At 49.3% G+C, this 27,656-nt stretch overlaps 2 protein-coding genes across 6 annotated transcripts in view; one reads left to right on the forward strand and one right to left on the reverse strand.

Annotated features, from left to right (window-relative positions):
* On the forward strand, positions 1–19,711 carry ERN2 (endoplasmic reticulum to nucleus signaling 2). Of its 5 annotated transcripts, none has more exons than XM_077141533.1 (22): positions 1–141; positions 1,854–1,962; positions 2,317–2,350; positions 2,604–2,676; positions 5,434–5,506; positions 5,662–5,769; positions 6,102–6,203; positions 7,125–7,389; positions 9,236–9,314; positions 9,403–9,550; positions 9,651–9,775; positions 10,559–10,714; positions 10,977–11,139; positions 14,790–14,874; positions 15,020–15,209; positions 15,302–15,401; positions 15,509–15,708; positions 16,131–16,278; positions 16,369–16,496; positions 17,054–17,177; positions 17,271–17,338; positions 17,428–19,711. In XM_077141533.1, the coding sequence occupies exons 1-22, from the start codon at positions 58–60 to the stop codon at positions 17,638–17,640; spliced, it is 2,775 nt and encodes a 924-aa protein (XP_076997648.1). In that variant the 5' UTR covers positions 1–57; the 3' UTR covers positions 17,641–19,711. The 5 variants fall into 5 exon arrangements, with proteins under 5 accessions (XP_076997648.1, XP_076997650.1, XP_076997651.1 ...); XM_077141535.1 differs by having other exon boundaries at positions 1,857–1,962; XM_077141534.1 differs by having other exon boundaries at positions 2–141; positions 10,980–11,139.
* PLK1 (polo like kinase 1) overlaps positions 17,817–27,656 on the reverse strand; it is a 10,656-nt gene continuing 816 nt past the window's right edge. Inside the window, exons 2-10 of the mRNA XM_077141538.1 lie at positions 27,099–27,267; positions 26,240–26,384; positions 25,156–25,249; positions 23,445–23,664; positions 20,407–20,562; positions 19,227–19,304; positions 18,872–19,026; positions 18,582–18,764; positions 17,817–18,306 (exon numbers count right to left, since the gene is read on the reverse strand). Of these exons, the coding sequence (XP_076997653.1) occupies positions 18,100–18,306; positions 18,582–18,764; positions 18,872–19,026; positions 19,227–19,304; positions 20,407–20,562; positions 23,445–23,664; positions 25,156–25,249; positions 26,240–26,384; positions 27,099–27,267 (1,407 nt within the window). The 3' untranslated portion in view covers positions 17,817–18,099. The remainder of the gene's footprint in view (positions 18,307–18,581; positions 18,765–18,871; positions 19,027–19,226; positions 19,305–20,406; positions 20,563–23,444; positions 23,665–25,155; positions 25,250–26,239; positions 26,385–27,098; positions 27,268–27,656) is intronic.

Here is a 27,656-nt window from a genome sequence, read left to right on the forward strand (position 1 = left end):
TGCTGTCCCCTGGAGGCACCCAGGGGCCCGGCCAGCCATTCGCCCGCCCACGGTGCGATGACCAGCGCCGCCCGGGGCCCGGGGCCGTGGCGCCCGCTCCTGCTCCAGCTCGCCGCGTTGCTTGGGATGCTCGGGCCCCAGGTGAGAGCCGCGGGCGGGCGCCGAGGCTCTGCGGTAGAGTCCGTGGGGCGCAGAGGGATGGGTGGCGCTCGCCGGCGAGAGCGCCCCGAGGCAACAGGGAACTACTGCCTTGCGCTCCCTTGGGCCGGTCCCCTCAAACGAGAGAAAACCTCTTAGGTTTGGGCATTTGCCAGTTGCCCCCATAAACACCTTAGCAGGGAAGAGCTGCCGGCGCGGAAAGGCGCAGGTGGACCCAAGACTCGTCCCTTCTGCTGGTGGGGGTGGGGGTGGGGGAAGGGAGCTTGGCTTTATTCCGGGCTTCTTAAACTTCTGGGGGATCCGGGGTCCCTTTGAAAATGGGGTAGACTTAAGAGTCCCTCTCAGCCAATAAAGGCGCCTAGGCGTCCAGGTTTACAGACAGCTGCAGGGGGTTCACGCCAGCCCCCAGGGCAACGGATTCCAGGTTAGGAACCTCTGGGGCGATAATCTGGTCCACTCCTGCCGGGAGCAGGAAATACACATTTACAGAAATACAGTGAGAAGGCAAAAGATCCCCAGCCTAGAATCCAGGTGTCCAGATTGGAACCCCCAGAATAGCTACGGGGAACACGGGCGCCTGTGCCCCCCACTTCCTGCTCCGGGTCTGTCCCAGGTTGCCAAGTAGGAATGTGAGCCCAGTGTGGTCAGCTGCAGGGCTTCCAGAAAAATCATAAATCTGGATTTTTAAAAACGAAGTCTTTCATTTTTTTATAAATTGGCAGTTAATTAAAACAGATTTTTTTAAACACCACGAGGGCTGGACAAACCCACCTGTGGGCAACCATTTTGTAGCCTCTTCTCTTTTCCATGCTCCTCCTGCCTGTTGCATATGACAAAACTGAGGCTCAGAAAAGAGGGACTAAAAGGCAGTTACCTCCAGCACCATTGGCTCAGCCCCAAAACTGAGGGTCCTGGAGCAGGATGTGGCCTTTGCAGGGATGTGGCTGGGCCACCCGGATGTTAGGGTTCCTGCTGGGAGCTCTGCCTCGCCCTGTTTGCTCAAGGAGGGGCTGGAGCAGGTGAGTTAGCCCAGCAGGGGCCAGATATAAGGGTAGCTCCAGCCCTCCCTCCAGAAGCCAACTGCCCAGCCTTGGCTCAGGGGGCCCCCCTGGAGCCTGGCACCAAAAGCAACTGAGCCAATTTGAGGAGGGAGAAGGGGATATCCCAAAAGCAATAGACCACGTGGCAAAGGAGAAAGAGACCAGGTGCTGGAATCAGAGAGCTGAGGGTTCAAATCTCAGCTCTGTCATTTGTTATTTGTGTACCTTTTACTTAACCAATTACTGTGTACCAATTACTTAACCTCCCTGGGCCTCAGTTTCCCTCACCTGTACAATGGGGAGAGTCATAGTACCAATCTGTTAGGGAGGCTGTAAGGATCAGTCAAATAGTTTTATAAAGGCTTTGGAATAGTTTTGTAAAGACTTTGGAACCAAGAGGAATGGTTTTGTAGTTTTTGGAAAATGAGAAGGAATTGGGAAGGGGAGATGGAGGGTGGGGGGACTCGCAGACACAGTGGAGCTGGAACCCACTCCATTCCCACTACAAAGAGATGATGGGTGGAACCAGCAGCTTCTCAAATCATTCTCTCTGCCCCTTCTGGTCACACTCTGGGAAAAGTAGAGCCAGAGACAGCCCCGTCTGGGACAGGGGCAAAGAATGGTCCCAGGACCCTCAGGTTTTGTTTCCCACAGCAGGTCCAGACCCTCAGGCCGGAGAGCCTCCTGCTCGTGTCCACCTTGGATGGAAGTCTCCATGCACTGAGCAAGGAGACTGGGGACTTGAAGTGGACACTGAAGGATGGTAAACAGCCTTTCCTCCCTCTGTGGGCCCTGAATTGGGGGTATTACAGTACCATAGATAAGAACATATGTTCTAGAATCCAGCAAACCAATATCTACAGGTAGCTTCACCACTTACGTGCTGTGTGGCCTAGGGAAGGTCATTTGACCTCTCTGAGCCTCAGTATCTTCACCTGTAAAATGGGCAAAGCGTAGTGACCTTACATCACAGAGTTCTTGGGAGGATTGCATGGAGCAATGTATATCGAATGTTTGGCTTGGTGTCTGGCGCGCGGTAAAAACTTCAAATGAATCTACCTTTTTTTAATGGGAAGTCTGGATGGGCTACTCATTTTTCATGTCCCTGTCCCTGCAGATCCCATCATCCAAGGGCCAATGTATGTCACGGAGTAAGTGAATCTGGGGCCTTCTGAGGAGGGGGCAGCCGGGAGATGGGGGAGCCCTAATTGTCTGGAGGAGGTCATGTTGGAAGCAAAGGAAGAGAATGGGTTCTGAATGTGATGTCGCGGGTGGGGATTCTTGAGCTCCTGGATGTTTCCTGCAGGGATGGGCTTCTATTAGATGAAGGGTTGGAGTAAATGGGGACTTTCATGAAACCTGGAGCATGAACCCAACCCGCCCCCTGTTCTCTCTGCTCCACAGAACAGCCTTTCTCTCAGATCCAGCAGATGGCAGCCTGTATGTCTTGGGGACCCAGAAGCAACAGGGATTAATGGTGCGTTTCCTACAGAGCCTGGGAATGGGTGAGGATCAGGGCTTCTGACAGCCAAAGCCCTGAGGGGGTGGAGTGGAGTGTGGTCAGGATCTGGGTGTCCTGCAGATGTAATCCAGGCCCTGAGTGCACTGAGGAAAAGGCTGTCTGGAAGGGCCTGTTGAAAGGGCATGGGGAATGGGGTTGGGCTCTGGCTGTGTCTACAGACACAGATTTGGTGGCCTCTCCTTTAGGGTCTGAGAGCTTTAAAAGAAACCTATGTAAGAACTTTTGCTAAATAACAAATCATGGCAAAACTCAATGATTTAAAACCAAACCATTTGCTTAACTCACAGTTTTGTGGGACAGCAGCTTAGGCTGTTCTCAGCTGGGCGGTTCTGCTGGTCTTGGCTGAACTTGCTTGTGCATCTGTGGTCAACTGCTGGTCACTAGGCAGCTCTGTTCCAGAACATTGGCTGGTGGTCCGCTAGCTTTTGGCAGGGGGAACTGGGTCATGTGTCTCTCATCCTCCAGAAGGCCAGCCTGGGCTTGTCAACAAGGGGCCCAAAAGCAAAAACGAGCCAAAGCCCAGTGCACAAGCACTTTTCATGCTTCTGCTTGAATTGCATCTGCCAGTGTCTCATTGGCTGAAACAAGTCTCATGGCCAAACCCAGAATTAGACTCTACTTCTTTATGAGAAGACCTGAAAAGACACATTGCAAAGGGCGAGGAGGAATTTGTGGCCCTTTTTGCAATTTTCCACAACCTATTAGTCCAGGAGCTTGTCAGTGAGGACTCGGAAGGGGACTATCAGACATGACTCGGCATTGCTTTTGGTGAATAGGATGGGAGGTGCTTTGTCTGAATTTTGACAGCGCCAGCTACCAGGCTTCACACGCATTGTCCCCTCTGGAATACTCTTCTTCCGTCTCAACTTCCCTGAAATAGTCAGTCTGCTTCCCTGAGTACTTGGGAATTTGCTCTTACAAAGGCCACCTTCAACCACCCACCTCAGTAGTAGCGAAACTTGCAGCTCTCTTGGGCCGTCGTTGATTCCAGGGGTGGAATGGGGAGGCATCTGGGTTCCGAAAATCCTAGCTGTGAGTGTTGAGAGTGGGGACTGTCAGTCATGGGCTCTGGTATGCCAGAGTGGGAAAGGCATTACAGTATAGAGATTAAGAGCATGGGCTCCCCTTGGGTCCAAATTCCAGCCCTGCCACTGACTGACTAACTGTGGGGTCTTGGGTCTCAGTTTTCTCATCTGCAAAATGGGGATGATAACAATCGCTAATCCATAGGGTTGTCGCGAAGACAAAGGATTGAGTACATGTAACATGCTTAGAATAGTGTGCCTGGACTGTAGCACATGCTCCAGAGAAGTCAACTGTCATTATTACGGAGGCAGGTGGCTTGGCCCTGATGTACCCGGGGGCTCTTGCTGCTAGTGCTGGGTGTGGCTTGTGGACGGGGCTGCCGGGCAGGCCGACAGGGCAGCTGTGGTGGCTGGGCAGGGCTGAGTAGATAATAGGAGGTAGGAAGTGCTCCGAGTGTGTCATTGTGGCCACTTCCTGGCAGGAGTCTCCGTCACTGGTGGGGTGGATAGCAGGGGGCTGTCTGTGAGACACTGGGTTATACAACACGTTTCTGAGGATGATGTTGGCTGGAGGGTGAACAGGCTGTGACATGACTTTCGAGCATGGCCTGGGTGCTCATTGGCAGAGCTTTGTATATGGATTTTTGGTGATGGGGAAGGGAAGTAAACCTTATAATACAGTATAATTTCAAACTTAAGAGAAATTGCAAGAATAATGCAAAGTACGCTTTATCCAGATTGGCGAATTTTTAACATTTTGTCACATTCGTTTTATCATTCAAGAGAGAGAATGATAAAGCAAATATATATATACATATGATTTTATATGTATCATTTCTTTTTGGAACTATTTTAGAATAGGCTACAGGCATCATGGTCCTTTGCTACTATTTATTCAATGTGTACCTACTAAGAACAAGGGCTTTCTCCTATGGAACCTTAGTTTAATGATCAAAATCAGGAAACATAGCATAAATACAATCGTTTTATCTAAATCACAGTCCACATTGATTGTCTCGACTCTTCCATTAATGTCCTTTATTGTTTTCCTGGTTCAGGATCTCCTCCAGAGTCACCCGTTGAATTGGGTGACTTGAGAAGAGTTACTCCGCCTTTCCAAATCTTTCATGGCTGGTAACAGATTTGAAAACCCTGAGATGTGTTTTTGAGGAGTCTGTCAGGCCAGGATCAAGTGGATCATGTGGCATCTGGGCACTGGGTTGGGATTTTCTGCGGTTCCACAAGAGGCAGCATAGCAAAGTTCTTTTTTTTTTTAATTTATTTATTAATTAAAAAAAATTTAACAAACCAAATAAAACACCAACATACATAATCAGTAATTCACAATATGATCACTTAGTTGCATATTCATCAGTAGCAAAGTTCTTAAGGACGCTGGCTCTGGAAGCTAATTGCCTGGGTTCAGAATTACTAGCTGTGTGATTGTGACTGAGTTACTTAGACTCTCTGAGTTTCAGTTTCCTCCCTTGTAAAATGGAAATGATAATAAAAGTACCTATGGAATTGTAAGTACGATGTAAAAACTAATAATAGTACTTGTTGAGAAACGAAATGGGTTAACATATGTGAAGTGCTTAGAAGGGTGTCTGAGAAGCGTGCCTAGCAGTGAATACTGAGGATGTCTTTCTTACTCTTACTCCTTCCCAGAAATGTTCTCTCTCCTTAGAAATTGCCATTCACCATACCTGAGCTGGTTCACACCTCCCCATGTCGCAGCTCTGATGGGGTCTTCTACACAGGTGAGCATCTTTCCAGCCTTTGGGGCCCGGGGGGGGGTGGTGGACCAGCAGAAAGAGGGACCCAGGTCATACGGGCTGGCTTGGACATGAAGCCAGCAGGACACACACCATCTCCCGCGTCATCTTGAAAGCTGGGACACTTTTTACCCCCATAGGCCGGAAGCAGGATGCCTGGTTTGTGGTGGACCCTGAGTCAGGAGAGACACAGATGACACTGACCACAGAGGTTCCCTCCATGCCCCGCCTCTACATTGGCCGAACACGTGAGTCAGACCCAGCTGCCCCCCAAGCTCTGGGCAGAAACTCCTTCAGTTCTGCCTACGCCTGGCAACTGTTTTCCAAGTTGAATCCGGGTCAATCCGTTGATCTGTCAGTCAGTCAACAAACATATTACTGAGCACTGAACAGGTTGCTGGGGATACAGCAGTGAGCAAGACAGCCCCAGTTCCTGCCCTTGTGATGCTCACAGACGTCTGGACCTCTGGGCTGGGTGCTCGGGATGTCCCCACACCCACAAGCTGAATGGTCCCTAGGGTTGGGGTTGGAAAGAGCATCTCATGGCGTTCCTGGTAACTTTGTTCCTGGGGGTTCCCAGAGTACACGGTCACCATGCATGACCCAAGGTCCTCAGCCCTCCGCTGGAACACCACCTACCGCCGCTACTCCGCAACTCCCATGGATGGCTCACCTGGGAAATGTGAGTACCACCTTTCTTGGTCCCACTCCAGAGCAAGGCCCCTGACTCAGGGAACCCGAAGTGGCAACCACAACCCAGTCTCATCCACGTACTGACCAAGACACCCGAGCTCCTCGGGGACACACCCTCATGGATGACCCTAGGCAACCCCGTCAATATGCAGATGGACCCCCACTTAACCTGAGCGATCTCTCAGCGTCCGAACTCTTCCGTACCCCGAATGACTCAACCCACTCTGTCTGACTCCCTACATCCTGAGTGACTCCAACCAATGCACACATCCTGAGCAACCCTTACATGCCCAAACTGAGCCCCAAATGTTGAATGACCCCTGCTACATGACCTTAAGTGACCTTTCCCCCAGAGTGACCACCTGTTGATATTATGACTGTCCTACACAACGACCTGAGTGACTTCATAGGTGCCCCTGACTAACTCTCATTCCCTGACTCCAGCATCTGCATGAGACCCTATGCAGTTAACCCTGACACATCACAAATGACATCCTCGGGCACCACTGACTGATTCCCCTCAGAGCCTAAGTAGCTCCCAAGTGACACATATGCTTTCGGGCCGCCTGAACTGACCCCCATCCTGGGTTGCCATCAGATGGGTCATGACTGACTGCCCCACATCTCAAGTGTTCTTTCTCAAGTGATCAGACTTACACACACCTCAGTGACCCCCATCCTGCATGGCTCTCCACTTAGCCCTGAGCATTTCCCTCATAATTCACAATAACCCAGTGAACTTCAACTAGCCTTCTAATGTCTTGATAACCATCCTGGTGATTTCATCTGACCTCCACACACCTGAATGACACACCCCTTTCCCGAGATGACCCACTCTTGGGACAATTCCCCCAGCCCCAGACGCACTGAGGTGCCCCACGGCACCCACCCCAGACATCTTTCTTGGCAGACATGGGGTACCTGGCCTCCTGTGGGATGGGCCTGCTGCTCACTGTGGACCCGGGAAGCGGAGCAGTGCTTTGGACACAGGACTTGGGTGTGCCTGTGACAGGCATCTACACCTGGCATCAGGAGGGTCTGCGCCAGCTCCCTCATCTCACGCTGGCTCGGGACACCCTGCATTTCCTTGCCCTCCGCTGGGGCCGCATCCGACTACCTGCCTCTGGCCCTCAGGGCACAGCCACCCACTTCTCTGCCTTGGACATCCAACTGCAGTAGGTGCCCATACTTAGGGCTTGGGGAGGGAGGCTTCTGGAAGTGTCGCAGCCTGGACCATGGGTGATGTTCAGCCATGACCCACTGGTACGGCTGAGCCAGGTGTCGAAATATTGAAATAATTCCAAACTGGCTGGTAAATAACCAATGCCCTGAGTGCCCCCAGAAGGGTCCCCAGAACCCCTGGAGAGCCCCACTGTCCAGCAACTGATAGGGTAAAATCTTGCCCAGGAGAGGCCTCCAGAATTCTACTACCATGCTGCAGCTGGCACCTGTTCTGATTGGCAGGTGCTGTGTCTTATTGGTTATTAAATATTTTAAATGTCATCCCTCCTTATAGCATATAATATCTTAGTGTCCCCATCTTAGGGAAGCAGGAAATAGGCTGGGGAAATCACTCATTCAGTTCATTCTGCAAATATAGTGGAGTACTTAGCATTTGCTGGTCACTTGCTAAGCTCTAGGAGGACAACAATCAATAATTCCATCATTGTCTTGTCTAGAGGAATATCCAAGTCTAATGGGAGAGACAGATGTTAAAGAATTAATCATAACATGGTATGATAGAAGATGAGAAAAGAGAGGTACAGAGTGCCACAGGAAGGGGACCTAATACCAGATAGGGCGTGGGATGCAGTCGTGGAAAGCTTTCTGGAGCAACAAGCCTCTGAGTTGAAACCTGAAGGATAAATAGAAAATAAGAGAGAGGGTACATGGCATCAGGGAACAGAAATAAGCTAAATAAGGCTGGAGTATAAATATGAGCAAGAAATAAGTCTGAGGCTATAAGTTAAGGAGGGATCTTATAGCACCATGTTAAAGGGTTTGGATATTTTCTCCCTAAGCTAAGAAGGTGTCACTAGAGGGTTTTAAGCAAGGAAGTTCTTTGATCAGATTTTCATTTCAGAAGGATCACGCTGGCTGCAGTGTGAAGAATTTCTTAGAGTGGTATAGAGATGTGGAAATACACTTAGTGTGACGTTACTTTAGTTCAGACAAAGGATGGCGATACCTTGGACCAGGGTGGAGCACAAGAGATGGAAATAAGTGAAGGGTAAGAGATCTTAAGAGGAAATACTGGTAATTATTGAGGAGTTTCATGACTGTAAGCAAGAAGTCAAGGGTGATGCTCAGGTTTCTAGAAGCCATGAGTGCTATAATTTTCAGAGGTGGGCAGCATTAGAGGAGGGGGGAAAGGAGGAAGAGGAGTTGAGGAATGAGAAGATGAGTTTGGATTTACAAAACTGAGCTCTTGAAAAATATCAGGGCAAGACATTGATTTAGAAATCATGACTATGGAATTTGTATTAGTTAGCTTTTGCTGTATAACAAATCACTCTAAAACTTAGAGTTTAAAACATCAAAAATGTATACCTTTCAAGATTCCATGGATCAGCTGGTTGGTCTTTACAGAGCTGGGCTGGCTTAGGTCACATCTGCAGCCATCAGTGTCTAGGCTAAGGCTCGTCGGTCTAGAATGACTTCACTCCCCTATTTCATTTCTGGTGCTCTTTGGCTTACAGGGCATTAGATAGAATGATTTATCCGTACTACAAAAGGTCTCTAATGCCTCTGCAAGCTAGCCCGGTCTTCCTCGCATGGTAGTCTTTGGAACAACATGGTTGTTCCTTGAAACAATACTAGAGGGAAGCCCCAAAACACAGACACTTTTCAAGCTCTGTTTGTGGCACATTTGCTATTGTCTCAGTAGCCAAAGAAATTCATAAGGCTAATCCCAGCCTCAATGTGGAGGGAATAACACTAGGGCATAGATACAGTAGCCACTGAAACAACCCACCACCACTGCTCATCCTTCTCCCCTTTTTTCTCCTCCCTCCTCCCCAGGATGACACTGTATGTGGGGAAAGATGAAACTGGCTTCTATGTCTCTAAAGCACTGGTCCACACAGGAGTGGCTCTGGTGGTGAGAAGGGGTTTCTGAGTGGGGTGGAAAAGGGGGAAGGAGCAGAGGAGAAACCTCCCTCACTTGTGCTTTCCGTTTTCTGCCCTAGCCTCGTGGATTGACCCTGGCGCCCATGGATGGCCCCACTACAGATGAGGTGACACTCCAAGTCTCGGGAGAGCGAGAAGGCTCACCCAGCACTGCTGTCAGATACCCGTCAGGCAGCGTGGCCCTCCCTAGCCAGTGGCTGCTCATTGGTGAGGTCCCTTGGCTCAAATTTGAAATAGAAGAAGATAAAGGACCTCTGAGCCCAACTTCTTTCACTTGCAGCTCTCTGACCTTTGCCCTGCCTCTTAGGACACCACGAGCCACCCCCAGTCCTGCACACCACGATGCTGAGGGTCCATCCCATCCCAGGGAGTGGGAGTACTGAGACAAGACCCCTAGAGAATAGCCAGACTTCAGCTCTCTTCTCCAAAGAGGTAAGTGCTAGAGAAAGTGAGAAATTAAGTCAGAAAAACTATAAAATTGGTCTCTCCTGGGAGAGGGTTGGACAAGAATCACTAATGGTTCAAGATGAGAAGGAATGGCCATGCCCCGAGCAATTATTCTCAATTAGGTTTGCTCATCAAAATCACCTGGATAGATAGATAGAGATGAATGGATAGATGACATAATTGGACAATTGGCAGTTGGATAGAATGGTATGGCAAATGTGGTAAAATGTTAAAAGTTGGTGAATCTTTGTATCTGGGTGGGAAGTATGTTAGAGTTTTCTATATGGATTTTATATTATCTTTCCAACTGTCCTGTTAAGTTTGAAATAATTTCAAAATAAAATGTTTATTTAAAAGAAGAATCACCTGAAGTCCACTCCAGACCCACTGAATTCAGAATTTCTGGATATGGCATGCCTGGGAATCTGTATTTTTTGTTACATCCCAAGAGATGCTAGTTAGCAACTAGGTTTGACAGCCTCCTGTCGTGGGGCACCACGATGTTTCAGCACCACGGAGAGCGCCCGATTTCCCACCATACACAGACCGCTGTGCTTTCACCTATCCAGGCCCTGATAGTGGGTGATTAAGAGGGACTGGGGGATGGGCCACTGTGGCTCAGCAGGCAGAGCTCTCGCCTGCCATGCTGGAGACCTGAGTTCGATTCCCGGTGCCTGCCCATGCGAGAAAAAAAATTTAAAAAGAGGGTTGAGAGGGGTTCTACGTTAGGGTGGGGGGAGGGGTGCTAAGAGCCCCTGTTGTCCTTAGATCCTAAGCCTGGGCCAGAAAGAACCTTGGGACCTGGAGCTTCATCCTGAAGAGAAAACCCCAGACCTGCACCCAAGACTGGGAGCCCAAGACTTGCTGGCAACCAGCCTCATTGCTGTGCTCCTGGGAGGATGGATTCTCTTCCTGATGAGGCGGGTAAGCCCATCGCCCACGACCTCAGGTTCCTCTTAGGGCCTTCCAAGACCCCCAACCCTGCCTATCCTTTCTGAGATCACTCAGCCCCTCTCCTCCTCACCCACCTCTGATTTCTCCCCCTGCTCTCCTAGCAGCTACCTGAGTCCCTGCCACCATGCTCTGTGTGTCCTTGCTCCTATGTGAGGCCACCTCAGGTACAGCTACTGGCCCATTGGGGTAGGGCCTGGCCACAACTGAGCCTTCTTAAGCTCTCATGTTTCAGCAGCAGCAGCTGGTGGAGAAGCAGCAGCAGGCACCCCCGGCACCTGCGGGCTCTTCGCTCATCTCACAGGATGCTCAGTCCCAGCCCTCAGAGGCCACTGCAGAGGTCCAGGAGAGTCTTCAGAGCCCCTCAGAGCAAGTCCAGCCACTCGATGACCCCCAAGGTAAGTTTAAGTGAAAAAGGAAAGGGCAGAATCAAAAATAGAGGAAAGCGAGGGACAGGTTTAGCTTAAAGTCGGTTTATTAATACCTAAATGATTTTAATATAGAATGTTATGAATATAGAGTTTTGAGTTAATATAGGGAGGGTGTGTGAATAGTGCCTCGTATATAATTGAACACTCTAGAAGAATCTACAATTATTACTTATTGGTGGTGTTGTTTTCAAAGCCTCTAGATACTGAAGAACCAGGTATTAAACTTAACTCCCTTATCTGGTAACAGTGATGAGCTGCTTAACTACTCTGACCTTCAGTTTCCTCATCTATCAAATGGGCATAAGAATAACGCATACCTTATTGCATCACTGCATTGTGAGAGGTTAACAAACAGCACCATTATTAAATCATACCTAGGTAATGTTGTTAATTAATATTTAGGTTAAAATAATAATAGCAAATCGCCTAGGTTACAGCTGGGTACCTTTACCCCGGTTTAGGGTTTTGGTTTTTTCCCTTTTTAACATTTCTCTCATCTTTTCTAAATTTAATCCTATAAACAAGCTCTTTCAAAGTTCCTCTGGTATATGTGGGATGCTACAGGTGATCTTTCACATGATTTTCAGGGCCAATCCTGGTTACCTCTCCAGCGTCTTTGGCTCTGGGCTGGGCTCGTGCTCTCAGTCCCCTTGGGGAACTGCTGCTGGCAGCCCTTGGTCACTGCTTACACCACCACCCCAAGTCTGGGAGTCCCCCCGGCTGCCACCTTAACTCATACTGCAGTCCATCCTGCACCTGGCCTGAAGCTCCAATATTGCTTGCAGCCACCAGTGCTTACCTTTCCTCTGCTGAGAGGGAAACGCTCCTCCTCCTTTGGGGTTCGCTCCTGTAGAAGGTCCCAGAGCAAAGTTGCCTGTGCCCTGAAGTGTCGTAGTTCTTGTCATTTTACTAGCCCTGAGGGTGGACTCCCCTACCCCCACTGCGCCCCGAAGTGCTCATCACTTTGGACCTTCTGACTCTGGAGCCGAATGTGTCTGTCACTCCCCAGAGAACCCAAACTACATCTTTTCCAGGGTGGCTCTCGGCAAAGGGCCTTGTGGTTCCTCCTTACCATTTTCCTTCCATTGCCTTTCCCCCACTACCATGTTTCGTTAGAGTCCAATCATTAATGTGATTTTAATTCCTTCCCCAGAAGTCTCTTTTGACTCATATAAGTCAGTGGATACCAATAATCCTCTGAGGATTGAATGCTGAATCCCAGCTCTGGTTCAGCCAGGTTACCTCGTTATATAAAATACTTTTCTTGCTATAAGGAAAGCATCAGGAAGATGCCTATGCATTAGGACAAGAGTCTAAGAAAATAAAACAAAATAGAGTCTGGTACACCTTTGCTACTAAACCCAATGGTCACCATTTCTATATAGTGTTAGAGTCCCTCTGTAATTTATGTTTCTTTCACTTTGATTAAAGTGCTAATAAACTCTCCACTCTGGCGCTTCGATGACTCCTTGCTGCCAGCACTGGCAGAGCAGGGAGGACACAGAAGAATAGGCAATTATTATACAGTGCAATGAATGAGGCGAGGCAGCTCCTGGACAGTGCCGTGACAGTGGCGTCACGGAAGGAGTTGTGGGAACCAGAGGAGGGACATGTAACCCAGGCTGGTGGAAATAGGAAGTATCCCAGAAGTAAGCTCCAAAGGATAAGAAGGAATTACGCAGTGAGCCGGGAGGAGTAGGGCAGAAGCATTCCATGTGGCAGACATGACCTAGGCAAAGGTTCAGAGAAGACAGAAAGCAGGGATCGCATCCTGGAACCTGAAAGTTGGGTTGCAAACTCATGGCTGTGGGGAGGCCAGATGGATAAAGTGAATGAATGAAGCAGCCATGTGGGACAGAGAGTTTGGGAATGGTAGGGACTGTGGCAAACTGGAGAACATCTGCACTGTCTCAACTGTGGCAGCTCTGCCTGTCTTGCTTGCTCCAACAGCACCAACACCCTTCTCAGGCTCGGTGAATATCTATTGAATCAATAACTGATGCTGGATGCTGGAGAGTCTAAAACAATGTTCTCCAACTCTAATATATGTGAAATGGATAGGTGATAAGCAGATGTGAGGAAAAGGCTCACACGCTGGGACTTGCCCGTCTGAGATGCAACTAATCGCCATCTAAGGAATCAAAATCTTGGTTTAGTGCTGGCGAGTCAAATAAGTGAATGCAGGTGGGAGTGGAAAAGCTGTCAAGAACCACTCTGGTGCAGAAGGCTGAGCAAGGAGATGGCAGATATCGGTGTGCAGACTCAGCCTCCTCCGCTCGCGATTTCTTGCACCCCAAGCCTTCCTGGCCATAAGTCTGGCCTCGGTCTGGCTTGAACATCGGACTTGGCAAGCACTGAGCAAGTGTTTGCTCCAGGCCAGCTGCACCGAGAGCAGGGTGAGGCAGACACACAGAGCCAAACGAGTGGGGCGAAAGAGCTGCTCCCGGGGCTTGGTGGCCAACGTGACCCAGTCTATCTAATGGACAGTGACCATCACCTGGAGTCAGATGAGCTGGTCTTTGTACATAAGCACCTCTCATCCCGCTCTCTGCACAGCCAAAGAGACAGTGAGGGCCACTTTTATCTATGACAGGGCCCCGAAGACGCCCACTCCCCTGAGCCCACCGTCCACGAGTAGCAGGTTGCTGCCCCACCTTGCCGACAGATGAGAGCCAACATTTAAGCAAAGAATCCAGAGCAGTGCTGAGGAACAGTTTGGCACTTTTCTCCCTAATCCTCAATGTTGTTTTTCATTTGCTCTTCCTAAAAGTTGATGGGAGAGACTGAAGGCGGCAGCTGTCCCCAAGTGATGTGTTCTCAGGCTCCCGCACTGCCCAGCTCCAGGTGCCGATACACGTGCTGTGTGGGAAGGGTGTGCCCCGGAGCTGAGCAGGGCACAGCCTGTCCATATGCGCCTGGGTCGGGGGCAGGAGTCTCTTGCACGCTACCCCAGGGCAGGAACAGAACATCCAAGCCTACGGGCTGCTGCCCACCTGAGCCAACCCCACCCGTCTCAACGGGAAACCAAGGCCTTCCCAGGGGGGTTGCTTCCCAGTTAGTTCTTAGAACTAACTCCAGGGCTGCTTGGCATTGAATGTCCACTGCTTCCCCACTGCCCTGTCCAGGGCAGACATTTTGGTAACCACACTCATTCTCACTATGCCTCCAGCTGTCAAACTCACCTTGCTTTCTGAAGCCCATTCAACCTCCATTTAGTTCCTGTCAAAGGGCGGAGGTAGGGGGAGTGAGAGAGAAAGGAGAGGAAAGAAAGCTTTCCAAAAGATGCTAAGATAGGGCAAGTGATAAAAGAGGATAATGTGGGAAACACCTCCCTGGCCCGCCCACTTCCCTTCTTTCCATAAACTCATTAAGTCTCATGATAATACTGCTTTACACATGAGAAAGCTGAGGGCAAAGCAACTAAGCAGCTTGCCCAAGGCCACGTGCTGGACCCTGGCACTCTGGCCCCACCTGCACCTGGCTGAGCACATGTGGATGGAAATCAGGGGGGAGGAGGAGGAAGGGGGGAGGTGGGCACAGGGGTGGAGGCATTGAGAGGACACCCTGTGAGGCTGGGCTCCCTGAGGCCCCATCCTTCTCCTCCTCCACCCCCCTAGCCGAGCAGCTCACTGTGGTGGGAAAGATTTCCTTCAACCCCAAGGACGTGCTGGGCCGCGGGGCTGCTGGGACTTTTGTTTTCCGGTGAGTGGCATCCAGAAGCCAGGCTGAAGATGTGGCGTGAGTCCTTCGGGCCAATAACTTTTGGAGAGTCTTGCTCTCAAGGACTCCCCAAAGTGGGAGGTGGGTACAAGTTGGTACCCCCTTTCTGACTCTCCTGCTTAACCAGGGGACAGTTTGAGGGGCGGGCAGTGGCTGTCAAACGGCTCCTCCGTGAGTGCTTCAGCCTTGTTCGGCGGGAGGTGCAACTGCTGCAAGAGTCTGACAGACACCCTAACGTGCTCCGCTACTTCTGTACTGAGCGAGGACCCCAATTTCACTACATTGCCCTGGAGCTGTGCCAGGCCTCGTTGCAGGAGGTGAGGCCCCGGTGCAGGCAGGTGCCTTTGGAGAGGGGTGGCTAGGAGGGCCTGGGTTGGAGGGTGATGCTTTGACCCTCGCTGTTACTTAGTACGTGGAAAACCCAGACGTGGACCACTGGGGGCTGGAACCTGCAATGGTGCTACAGCAGCTGACATCTGGCCTGGCCCATTTACATTCCTTACACATAGGTATCTCCGCCTGCCTTGTGCCCACTCGCACCCACCTCATGCCCACCACCCTTAAGCACCCTCCCTCTCCCTCCCCTCAGCTGTCAGCCTCCCTCTCTGCTCCACAGTGCACCGTGACCTGAAGCCCGGGAACATCCTCATCTTGGAGCCTGACAGCCAGGGCCGAGGCCGGGTGGTCCTCTCCGACTTTGGCCTCTGCAAGAAGCTGCCTGCCGGCCGCTGGAGCTTCAGCCTCCGCTCGGGCATTCCTGGCACAGAAGGCTGGATGGCACCGGAGCTCCTCCAGCTCCCGCCCCCAGATGGCCCTGTGAGTCCTCCCAGCTGGCAGGCACCTACCCCAGGCCCCAGGATCCCTCCCTGTGCCAGTACCCCTCCTGACAAGGCTCCATTAGGCAAATTATGCAGCGGTTAAGGCTTGAGGACACTACCCGCTCTACCACTTGCTATGTGACTCTGTCACTCTTCCTGGCCTTAGCTGTGTTATCTGCCTAACCTCTGGAGGCATGAAGCTTCCAAGCCTGAGCTAGAAGCTCAGAAGGGGCAAAGACTTTGGATGAAAACCATGGGCCCCTTTCCATGGTACAAAGGGGAGGGGAGCCTGAGCCAAGGAGATGCCTCTTAGGAAGCATCCTTGAGTTCTCCTGTCTACCATATCAGCCCATGGGATAAATTAGCCAGGAAGATTTCCTGGAAGCAGACCTCCCTCATCTCCTTCTCTCTGGCCCCTAGACCAGTGCAGTGGACATCTTCTCTGCAGGCTGTGTGTTCTACTATGTGCTTTCCAGTGGCAGCCACCCATTTGGAGAGAGTCTTTATCGCCAGGCGAACATCCTTGTAGGGGTTCCTTGCTTGGCTCACCTGGAGGAGGTGGCCCATGGTGAGGGAGACCTGGGTCCGGTGGGGAAGGAAGGAAGCAGGGTATGAGGCTGGGCTGCCCGATGCCACTTCTTCTCCTTCCACCATACAGATAAGGCTGTTGCCCGGGACCTGGTAGAAGCTATGCTGAGCCCGCTCCCGCAGGCACGCCCCTCTGCTCCCCAGGTGCTGGCTCATCCCTTCTTTTGGAGCAGAGCCAAGCAGCTCCAATTCTTCCAGGTCAGAGGGAAATCTTTGAAATGGTACCTGAAAGTTCCAAGTTTGGGGGCCTGCAAGACCAGAAAGGGGAAGCCAAATTGGCTGAGGGAATTTGGAGTGTGCCTGGCCTGGCCCACTCCAAACCAGGATGAAGCCCAGATTCCTGCACTTTGCCACTTTCGCACTCTAAATCCCCCTACCAGGTTCCTAGTCACAGTCACCTTCAGGCCAGTATATACCCCATTCCTTGGAGCACAAGTTGTCATTCAGGCCAGAACCACGCCTGGAGAGCCTGTTCCGCCTGTGTGACTTGAGTGAGGGACTTCATGCCTCTGAAATTGTTTCCTTGTGTAAAGGGGGTACAATAGTCCCTCCTGCCTAAGCTGGTGATTAAGATCTGGGGGGGATAATATAGGGATTCAGCACCAGGAAGTCACACTCCAGAAGCAACAGCAGCAGTCCTGGTCACCCTAAACCAAACAGCTGTGGCAGCTTCGCTTCCCCTCTGAGCCATTCAAACCCTGGCCTCGTGACCTCTGGTTCTGGTTATAAGGCTGAGGTGCTTTCTTGTGTCCCAGGATGCCAGCGACTGGCTGGAGAAGGAGGCTGAGCAGGGGCCCCTGGTGACAGCTCTGGAGACAGGAGCCCACGTAGTGGTTCGGGGCAACTGGCACAAACACATCTCAGTGCCACTGCAGACAGGTACAGCAGCAGAGGTCCAGGTTCAGGGTGGGCCTGGGAGGCTGCTGGGAGCCCCAGATGGAACTGCTTTGCCCATGCTGTCCCTGCCCACAGATCTGAGAAGGTTCCGCTCATATAAGGGAACATCCATGCGAGACCTGCTCCGCGCCATGAGGAACAAGGTTGGAAATTCTGGCCTGGGTGGGGCCTAGCCTCGGGGAAGGAAAGTCTGGCCAATACTGAGCCAGCTCTCTGCTCCACCCCTCTCCAGAAGCACCACTACAGGGAGCTCCCCACTGAGGTACAGCAGGCACTAGGCCAAGTTCCTGATGGATTTGTCCAGTACTTCACAAGCCGCTTCCCACAGCTGCTGCTTCACACGTACCGTGCCATGAGGAGCTGTGCCTCTGAGAGCCTCTTCCTGCCCTACTATCCACCAGCCTCGGGGGCCAGGGAGCCTCGTGCAGGAGCTGTTGGGAGCTGAGGTGGCCTGGAGGCAGAGGCACCTCCCCCCAAGGCCAAGGAGGAACAGGCCTATGGTCTAGATTGTCCTCAGCATCAGAAAAGACAGGCTGAGGAAAGCAGCCTGGTGGTCTTAGAGCAAAGGCGGACTCAGGAGCCCAGGCGCCAGCCACAGCTCAGGGGAAACAAGAAGAAAAAGAAGATTCACATATATTTAATGTGGATAAAGCCAAGGAAAGGAGAGTCCCAAATTCAATAGAAATAATCTGTACAATTCATATGGCGGGGTTGGGGGGAAGCAGCCACAGAACCCACACCGGAACATGTACAAAAATAACTTACATAGCAACCCCCACCTGCATGGCGGCAGCTTTCCCACCCCAGCCCCCAGGGCTGGGAGGCACATTAAAAAGCCAACACCAGGGGAGCTGGCCCATGGTGCCGGGGGTGGTGAGGGGCACCCAGTCCGGAGAGGAGGGGACTACGAGGAGGCCTTGAGGCGGTGGGAGGCAGAGCGGGAGCTCAGCAGCTTGTCCACCATGGTGCGGGCATAGCGGAGCCGACTGGCCAGCTCCTTGGAGCAGCCATACTCCTCAAGGAGGCTCAGGCGGTACGTTCGGAAGTCCCGCTTCTCATCGATATAGGTCACAGCCGCCATCAGGGGGCACAAGATGAGTTTGGTGTGGTCCTAGAAGGGAAGGGGTAGGGACAAATGGAGCATTTTCAGTGGGTTGAAGATCCCAGCTACTAGAGTATGCAAAGGGAGAGGTGGGGGAGAGCATCCAGCTGATGGAGGGGCGGGGGAGGGCATCCACTTCACTCGTGCACCTGTTGCTAAGGACAGGTTCCCAGACCTCCTATTCCCTGTGGAGCTAGACAACCTACCCAACTCCTGTGGGCCCATGGCCAGGCCCAGATACCCCATCCAACTCTCCCCTGCTCCCGGGTTCACCTCTGGCTCACCTGGAAGAAGTTGATCTGCACACAGCCGTTGCTCAGGTGCAGGATGATGGCACTGCGGGTGCGAAACCAGGTACGCAGATAAGGCAGCCGGGCTAGCTCATCGCCTTCCCGGGGCGTGATGTTGGCACCCGCCTTTAGCAGGTGTTCACTCATGTAATTGCGGAAATACTTAAGGAGTGTGATCTGGTTGGAAAGTCAGGGAAGCAGGGTCAGTTACAGCTGGAACTCTGGCATGACACCCTCCCATGTCAACTGGCAGCCTCAAGTGCCCTGAGCCGGCCAGCTCTCACCTTCTTCATTAAGGAGTTGGGATGGGAGCTCACAGTAAGGTAGGACTCTGTGCCATTGCGCTCAATGTACTGCAGGCTATCCCCATCGTTGTAGAGGATGAGGCGTGTGGAGTCGTTGAAGAGCACTCCCACGCTGTTGTCACACAATTGATAACCTAGAGGTAAGATGAGGGGAGACCTCATAAAGTGGGAGTTGGGAATGGGGTAAGGGGCATTAGAAGCTGGAACTGGGAGCCTGGGATGGAAATAGGAGAGTGCCAAGAGAAGGGAACCCAGGTCACAGGCAAAAGCTGTGACAACTCAGAAGGGTCATTTGGTCATACCAAACCACCTGCCCATTCTGGAAGAAACCTACCAAGGCCGTACTTGTCCGAATAGTCCACCCACTTGCTGACCCAGAAGATGGGGATGCAGGCAGGATCCTCAGCTTCCTCTGAGACAGAGACAGAAAGAACACTGGTCAGGACTGGCCTCTTTCCTTCTGGACCACTCATGCAGCCCTCACCAGGGAAGCTGTGCCAGCACCCCAGCTGGGCTCAACCAGAAGGAGACACCTACTATTTCAGGCAGACTAGAGCCCTAGAGAAGAGCAAAGCAGGGCTTCTGCTGCCAACCAGCTCAGAAAGCACAGGACAAGACATTTAAGCAGAAGATTACAGCACAGTGCACCAAGTACCATTCATTCATTCAATTGACCTATTTATTGGAGGCCTACTGTGTGCTGGCCACTGTTGTAGGCAGAGTGAAATGGAGACAAAAATCCCAGCCCCCATCTCATGGTGCTTTCAGTGTAGTTACAGGGATAAAGACTAATAAAAATAAACATGATAAAACACATAAGTTACTTTGATATGGTGAGAATCAATGACTGACAAATTGTCTAGTGTTCCAGATTTTGAGTGATTAAAAAATTGTGAGAAGACAGTCAATTCCAAATACATCAAAATGTGATGTTTAGGGCATGCATTAAATCTCGTTTTAGGTGCAATACATAAATATGGAAATCTTAGGTGAGACATACAATGAAGAAAAATGAAGCAGGTGGCATGAGAAGTGCTAGGAATAGGTATGTCGAGGAAATGCTCACAGAAGTGATGCTAGAGCAGAAAATTGAAAGAGGCAAAATGAACCATACAGATGCTGGGGGAAGAGCACTGCTGGGGAATAGAACAGTAAGAACAAATGTCCCAAGCTGGATCATTTCAATTGCTCTAAGGATAAATCGGAGTTCACTGAGCAGAGGAACAGATGCAAATGTATAAAGGTAGCATATTCAGGAAACAGCCAGAAACTGAGGTGTGAGAAGACAGGGCAGCTATGTAGTGAGAATAGATGGATCAGAAAAAAAGCAGGAGCCAAACCATGGAGGTCTTTCAAATACCATACGGATTTTAACCTACAGAAAATGGGGGAGCTAAAGGTATTATGGTATCAGAGCCAGGACAAGGCACCAACACTCTGGTGGCTGGGCCATCCCTGCCCTCCCCAGATGCCCCTGGCAGACCACCCCTGTGCCAGAACCTCGCAGTGCCTACCTTGCCTCACCAGACCCCGTTCTGAGGGCTTGGCGGCATTGACACTGTGTAGCTGCTGCAGCATGTCACCAAGGTGGCAGTCAACCGCCTCGCCCATCTCCTGCACCACCGGCTCCTCTTTTTCCTGGGGACGCTCAGGCACGGGGTTTTCCAGGGCTAGGAAGAAGACAAGGGATAGTCATCAGCTGGGCACAAAAGCAGCAGGGTTGGGAGGGTATAGGACCCCATGCCACAATTGGTGCTTTCCCCAGAGAAAAAGTCTTTCAATTGCCATTGTCAATCTGTACCAGGTTATCAGAGCAGCTGCTGCTCATGATGTCACTGGTACTTCAGGGCCAGGCCACCCTTTAGAAAGGCTTTGTGGATACAGTGTCAGACACTCAGGCTCTGACCCAGCAGCGTAGCCCTGAAGGTCATCTCCCACGAGATGGCTGGAAGACATGAGCAGCTCAGAGCTGCCCATCTTTAAGCAAAGAACTAAAAGCATCGTCAGCATGCAGGAAGATGAGAGGGCTCAGTGAACCACAACACAACTCATCATTAGGATGGATTAAGTGAGCATTTAAGTGAAAACATAAAAGGGGAATTATAAGATCTTTTTTCACTCTAAAATTTGCTTTATATGTTTATATATGACCAAAAAGAGTCTGAAAATATGTACATCCAAATTGTAATCCTGGTTATATTTGGGTAGTACAGACATGGATGGCTTTTATTGTCTTTTTATCTAAACATTTAATTTTTTTTCCCACCACCATGTGCCACTTCTTGAGCAATATATATTTGAGCAATAGGAGTTTTTCCTTAAAATATTTTAAGATCAGAGTTTTTTATTTAAAAAATAACTATCCTGAGACAAGGATTTAAGTGTGAACTAAGACACAGCAAAGAAAAAAAAAGAACTTGGGGTGGTGTGGAACAGATTAAATAAGTATGGACAAATATTGGTAACTATGAAAATAAAACCAAAAGAAAAAAAAGAGTATTATAATTAAAATTACAATATCAGATTAAAACCCAAAGAATAAAATAAGTATCCTTGAGTCTATATTGACATGAATAACCAAATAAATAAGTAAAGAAATGAGGGAGAAGCCACAGCATAAGTAGTGTGGGAAAGAGAAAACACACCATTAGACCACCGCAGTAACTGCTGTAGACAAGATCCCCCAGGGGTGAGAAAATTAGTCGGCAAGTTTGAGGATAAACAGGATCATCTCAAAGTACCTCCTCCAGCATATTTATTAATTACAAAGGCAGTAAATAGTAACTTTGCAGTGGAGAAACCTGTCAGACACCATAACCAAGGGGTCAAGGCTAACACCACCTGTAATAAGACATCTGGTAGGATGCACTGACAAGTGTGTGACACTGCCGTGGTGTTCTCCCCAAAACGTATCACCTCTACCTAATCTTAAAAAAACATCAGACCCAAATAGAGGGCACAATACTGAGCAGTGCTCTTCGGAGGTGTTAAGATAAGGAAAGTAAGGACAGCCGAAGGAAATGGCACCAGTTGGAGGAGTCTACAGAGACAGGACAACTAAATGCAATGTCCTGGGACAGAAAAAGGGCATTTGTGGAAAAAACTGGTATAATCTGTAGTTTAATCGAGGGTGTTGTCCCAAGGTTAATTTAAGTTTTGATAATTGTTCTACAGCTGTGCAAGATGTTAACTTAGAGGAGTGTGAATGACAGAGACATAGGAACTCTCTGTACTACTTTTGTAAATTTTCTATTTAAGTCTAAAATTATTTCAAAATAAACAAAGTAATCCCTAAAAATTGAAACTTAACTACAACAAATGAGCTTTAGCTGTATATCAAATTGGTGATATATCTACACAGAGAAAAAAAAGTCTTGTGTTTTTTTGGCATTGTACATCCTTAATGGAACCTATTCTAAACAGAAATAGAACTGTAAAAAAACAAAACACCATTTAAAAACCAGAACTAATTTATGTATGTTGAAAAATATATTAATATAGGGAACCAAGATTTTCAGTTTAAGGTAGAAGAAATAGAAGTATAAAATCAAAGAAGTAAAAATCCTCATAAATTATTTTCTAAAGAAAAATAGTTAACTGCACAGTGGGGGAAAAACGGCTCTAAGACAATATTGTATCAATGTTAAATTGTTAAATTTCCTGAACTTGATAACTCTGTTATGTACTATGACTGTGTATAAGAATCTTTGTTCTTAAGAAATATATGCTCGATAAAGTACAGGATTTGTAGAACTTACCCTCAAATGATTTATAAAAATAAATACAGATACTGAAAAAAATGTTCATTGGTGGATCTGAGTAAAGCGTATATAGGAGGTTCTTTATCTACTGCAATTTTTCATGAGTTTGATATATCAAAATAAAATGTTTAAAAGAGGTGAATCCGAAATATCAGTATAAACTCAAGGCTTTTATCCTCTGAAAATATGCATTTTCTAATTCTATCCTTCTTTGAAGAATCCTAGAAGCAATAAAACCTAAGTAATGCATGTGATTTTATAAGATATCTGTCCTTTTAAAGAGATATAGACTGAAGTTTATGGAAGAAAATGGCAAGATGTCCGGGATTCTTTAAAAATACTTCAAAGGAACAAAAAAGAAAAGGAAAGATGAAGCAAATGTGACTAAATCTTAAATCTTTAATTACTGGACATGGTGAATACATAAGGGTCCATTATATTATGCTCCAGTGTTCATCTGAAATGTTTTACTTTTTTTTCAAGAAACCACCTAAGAGGTTTGAGAAATTTTTTTAAATGATCAAAAAGAACTTTTCAGGCTTGGAATTAAGGTCCACTTTCTTCTTCTTGGACCTAAGGGAACTGATTCAGCTTGGTAAAGTCTGTCTTTCCTGACCAGGGTCAAGCAACAGAGAGCATTTTGTTGCATGAGGAAAAGGACCATGGACTCCAGGACATAAGACTGCCCTACTCCACACCTGAGCTCCGGGAGCCAGGGAGTAAGCTACCCACACACCTAAAGCCTGGGTTCTCTCTGGGGGCTCTGCTATCTACCCAGACCCTTGTTTTACCTTTATTGAGGACTGTGAGAGGTCTCCGGGTGCTGGGGTCCAGGCTGCTGGGGGCAATTGAAAACCTAGGTGGAATGGTAAGGCAGGTGATGGGGAGACGGGCCGGGATGTAGCCAGAAGTAAAGAACTCGTCGTTAAGCAGCTCACTAATGGTTGGGCGGGCCGTGGGGTCTGTCTGAAGCATCTTCTGGATGAGGGAGGCAGCCAGGGGGTTGATGTGCTGGAACAGAGAGGAGGAGCCATGAGCATGAGTGCAGCAGGGACACAAAGAACTGCAGGCCCAGCCCACACACAGTCCTTTGGTCTTAAAGACACCATGGCTCAGCACCATAAACAATGCCAGTCAACCCTACTATTGGGTTCACTGAGTCAACGAGTGCCAAGCAAAGTTATGAGAATGATGATTTTGTTTTTCCTTCTTGAGACCCAAGACTTATTTTATTTTGACATGGGGAATCTTTCCCCCCTGAATTTCTTTGCACAATTAAAGTTGCTCACCACTAGAGTAATACGTGAGAACATAGGTTTGTAGTCATACAGACCTGGGTTCAAATCCCAGCTCTGCCCCTTAATACAAGCTGTGGGACCTTTGACAGATAAGTTGACTCTCTAGGGCCTTTGTATCTTCATCAGTGAAATGGGAAGATAGTGCCAATCTTAGAGGCCTGCTGAGAAGATTCAATGAGACATCACCTAGCAGACATCTGGTATACGGAAATAAGAATCTAGTGTTAATCATACACTTATTAGGTGCCAAGAAGGCATTCTAAGCCTTCGTGTATGTTAACTCGTTCAACCTTCACAAAAACAGCTATGGAAGGTGGGCAACACTGGCTCAGTGGCAGAATTCTTGCCTGCCATGCCAGAGACCCGGGCTCGAGCCTCTGGAGCTAGCCCATGCCAAAAAAAAGAAAAACAATGATGAAGTGGGGCTCTCCAGTATCACCCCTCTTTTGCAGGTAAGGAAACTGAAGCACAGAATGGTTAGGCACCTTGCCTCAAGGTACATGACTAGTAAATGGTGGAGCCAGTATCCACACCCAAGCAGTCTGGTTGGCTTGTGCACCCACATTCTGGGCCACTTGTCTGCTTGTTCCTTTTGACAGTTAACTGCTTCTTAGCCCTTCTGTTCTTGTGGGTAGACAGGGCTCCTGGCTTCACACAAGTTAAGGACACACAAAGTAGCCATGTGTCAGTTTCTACAGGAACATGCTATTCCTTAAAATGCATTTTCCTGGTGGTTGTGAAAACAACACCAGTTTGCCATTCATGATTGGATTCACAGTAGGCCACAATTCTATGAGCTCTTACTACATGCAAGGCATCCTGCGAGGCATTCTAGAGGCAGTAACCTCATTTTATAGATGCAAAAACTGATTCAGAAGGTTTGAGTCATTTGTCTAAGACGACCTGGCTGCTAAGTGGCAGAGTCCATTTGAATCAAGACAGTCTTTCCAAAAGCACTTCTGCCCCCTACTCACTTCGCTTATTTTTTATTTTTTGCTTTTTACACATCTTTTGGGTCACACATCCCTTTAAGAATCTACAACTCTCTCCCCAGGGTAAAATACGTAGGTGCCAAGTTCTGTCGTAACCTCAGACCCGACCCTCTAAAGCCCTGTGGTCACTCTAGGGCTGAGCATAGCTGGGCTCAGTAAATAGCTACTAGAGACAAATATAATAAATTCAAATATAAAGTACTGTTAGTCACCTTGGGAATACTGTATTCATTCTTCTTGATCCGGAGGTAGGTCTCTTTTAGGCAAGAGGTCTCAAAGGGTGGTTTGCCCACTAACAAGGTATACCTGTAAGCAAAGAATAGGATTTGGCTCAAGGCTCCCAGCCAAAACCCAGATGCAGGAGGAATAATTTCAAAACCAGAATGTAATCAAGGGATTGTCTGGACCCTCACTCTGGTATCTGTGAAGATAGATCTTACGTCTACTCAGCACCCTCAGAAGCCAGGACAGTGGCTGGGATGAGTCCTCAGGATAATACAGATGACAAAAGCACAATTCTTATGGGCCAGTGATTTCTCAACTAGAGCCCACAGTAATCTAAGGTTCTGCAGAAGAGGTAAAGAGGCTACCTGCCGTACAGACAGATTAAAGTGGATGGTCTCCCTGTTTCTATGGAAACAACTTCACGTTTATAGTTCTATGCAGAAGAGAAGACTTAAGATTTTGAAAAATAGCTCCATTGCCAGAAAGTATGAAAGTCATTGCTACTACTCATTTCTAATTCTCCAGTACCCAGACCAGCAACGACAAACAGAGATAATACTTGAAAAGGCCCGGGTCTCTGCCTACCATGGAGTCCCCACTCCACTCTGATGGTCTTAACCTGAGAACACACCTCTTCCTGCCAGCAATAACTCCCAGTCTAATTCCTCTTGCTCAGTGCTGCTTCATAGATCAGTGTTTCTAAAACTTTAATGTGTGTGAGAATCACCCAGGGATCTTGCTAAAATCCAGATTCTGATCCAGCGGGTCTAGGGCCTGAGAGCTTGCATTTCTAGCAAATTCCCAGGTGGCACTGATGCTGCTGGTCTGCACGTGACACTCTGAGCAGCCAGGGTCTATAGCAAGGTGGTGGACATCTTTGGACAGCTACCCCACCCTCTCTCTCTGGACCCACGGCCCAGCTTGTGGGATACTCCAGAGTAACAAGGAAAGATAAGGAAATTAACTTTGTTTTTAGACTAGACTATAATCCACAGGATAAGGTTAGCCAAGTGAGATTCCAAAAGGGGCCCTGATGAGGCTGAGTGGGTCCTAAGACAGCTCCCTACTTACATGATGCACCCAATAGACCACACATCCACTTCAAAACTGTGCCCCTTCTTGCTCAGCACCTCAGGAGCTATGTAATTAGGAGTCCCACACAGGGTCTTCTTCCGTTCCCCGTCATATTCAACTTTGGTTGCCAGACCAAAGTCCCCTGGGACAGAGGGAGAAAGGGGGGAACTTGGATGCCTGTCTCTGCCATCAGTCAATGCAGACAGCTTGTTTGTGTCTATCAAGACCCAGGGTCATTTGATCCCACAGGCCTCTACTCCCTGCAACAACCAATGAGGTTTGCCCAGAAATCCTCCCACCTCACAGGGAGGTGCCTCCCAGTGCCCCATGCCCCACCCTTCCTCTTAAAAATGAGGGCTATGCGTCTAAAAGGATGCTTGGTAGGGACAAAAAATTCAAAAGCCTTTAGGGTTCAAGCCAGTAACCTCAAAGACTTAGACTAGGCAACAAGCTTGGGGACTAGGGAAGGGTGGGGACTGGCAAGCTACAGGGAGTCTAAAGCTGACAGTTGCTCTCAGCTCAGCAAAGGGCTGCCCTGAAGGAATGCTGCCCGTGTTGCTGGAGCTTCCAATTGTTTAAAAGGAGCTCCAAGGACATATTTTTATGTCAAGTTTCCCAGTTTAAAAATCAGAAACTAATTCCAAAAAAAATTTTTTAAAGACTTATAGGGGTACAAAAATGCTTCGGCAGGTAAGAAACTGGCTTGTGGGCTCTTTAAAATTTCTGGACTAAAGAGAGGATCCAAAGTCAATTATCAGCCCAGACTTCCCACTGTCCTCTTCCTCCTTCCCCCACCTCCTCCTCAATCTCCCTTCTTCCAGGGGTGTTCAGCACCCGTGGAGGCCCAGCACCTCACCTATTTTCACCTCCAGATCCTCATTTAGGAAGAGGTTGCCCAGCTTGAGGTCCCGGTGAATAACCCTGTTCCGGTGCAGGTACTGGCAGCCAAGGATGATCTGCCGCAGGTAGTAGCGGGCCTCGGGTTCAGTCAGTGCCTTCCTCCTTTTGTGCAACTCCAGCAGGGACTGGGCCAGGAAAGGAGGGGAAGAATGGGGAGGAGGCCTTGAGGTCCAGGTGCTAGGAGGGGTCGCTAAGGAAAGGCAGCCCAGGACTGGATCTGGACCCCGGGTGCATGCAGAGAAATGTGAGGAGGGGTCTTGGCAGGCTCTCCCCTTTCCGCAATCCTACCTCCATTCCTTCTCCAAGACAACTGCAAGCCCAGTCTCCTGGTAGCTCTATTCTCTGAAGCCTCTTACCCGAGACCCTTCTCCCAGCCCTACTCCGGAAGCTCAGAGTCCCCAGTAGCCCTCCGCGGGCCTTTTGCAGCTCCAAATCCTCTTTCAGACCCATCTCTTCCTGAGAAGCTCCGAAGTCGGGCCTCAGCCCCACTCTGGAAGCTCCGGGTCCACCCCAG

Source organism: Tamandua tetradactyla, chromosome 23 (genome assembly GCF_023851605.1).
Source record: "Tamandua tetradactyla isolate mTamTet1 chromosome 23, mTamTet1.pri, whole genome shotgun sequence".
Taxonomy (NCBI): Eukaryota; Metazoa; Chordata; class Mammalia; order Pilosa; family Myrmecophagidae; genus Tamandua; species Tamandua tetradactyla.

Bases quoted from the DNA above. Each gene is read 5' to 3' on its own strand.
- ERN2 (XM_077141533.1), top strand. From the start codon at position 58: ATGACCAGCGCCGCCCGGGGCCCGGGGCCGTGGCGCCCGCTCCTGCTC. The intron at 6,204-7,124 runs GTGAGTACCACC...CTTTCTTGGCAG, and splicing joins GGATGGCTCACCTGGGAAAT to ACATGGGGTACCTGGCCTCC. The intron at 14,875-15,019 runs GTGAGTGGCATC...CTGCTTAACCAG, and splicing joins GCTGGGACTTTTGTTTTCCG to GGGACAGTTTGAGGGGCGGG.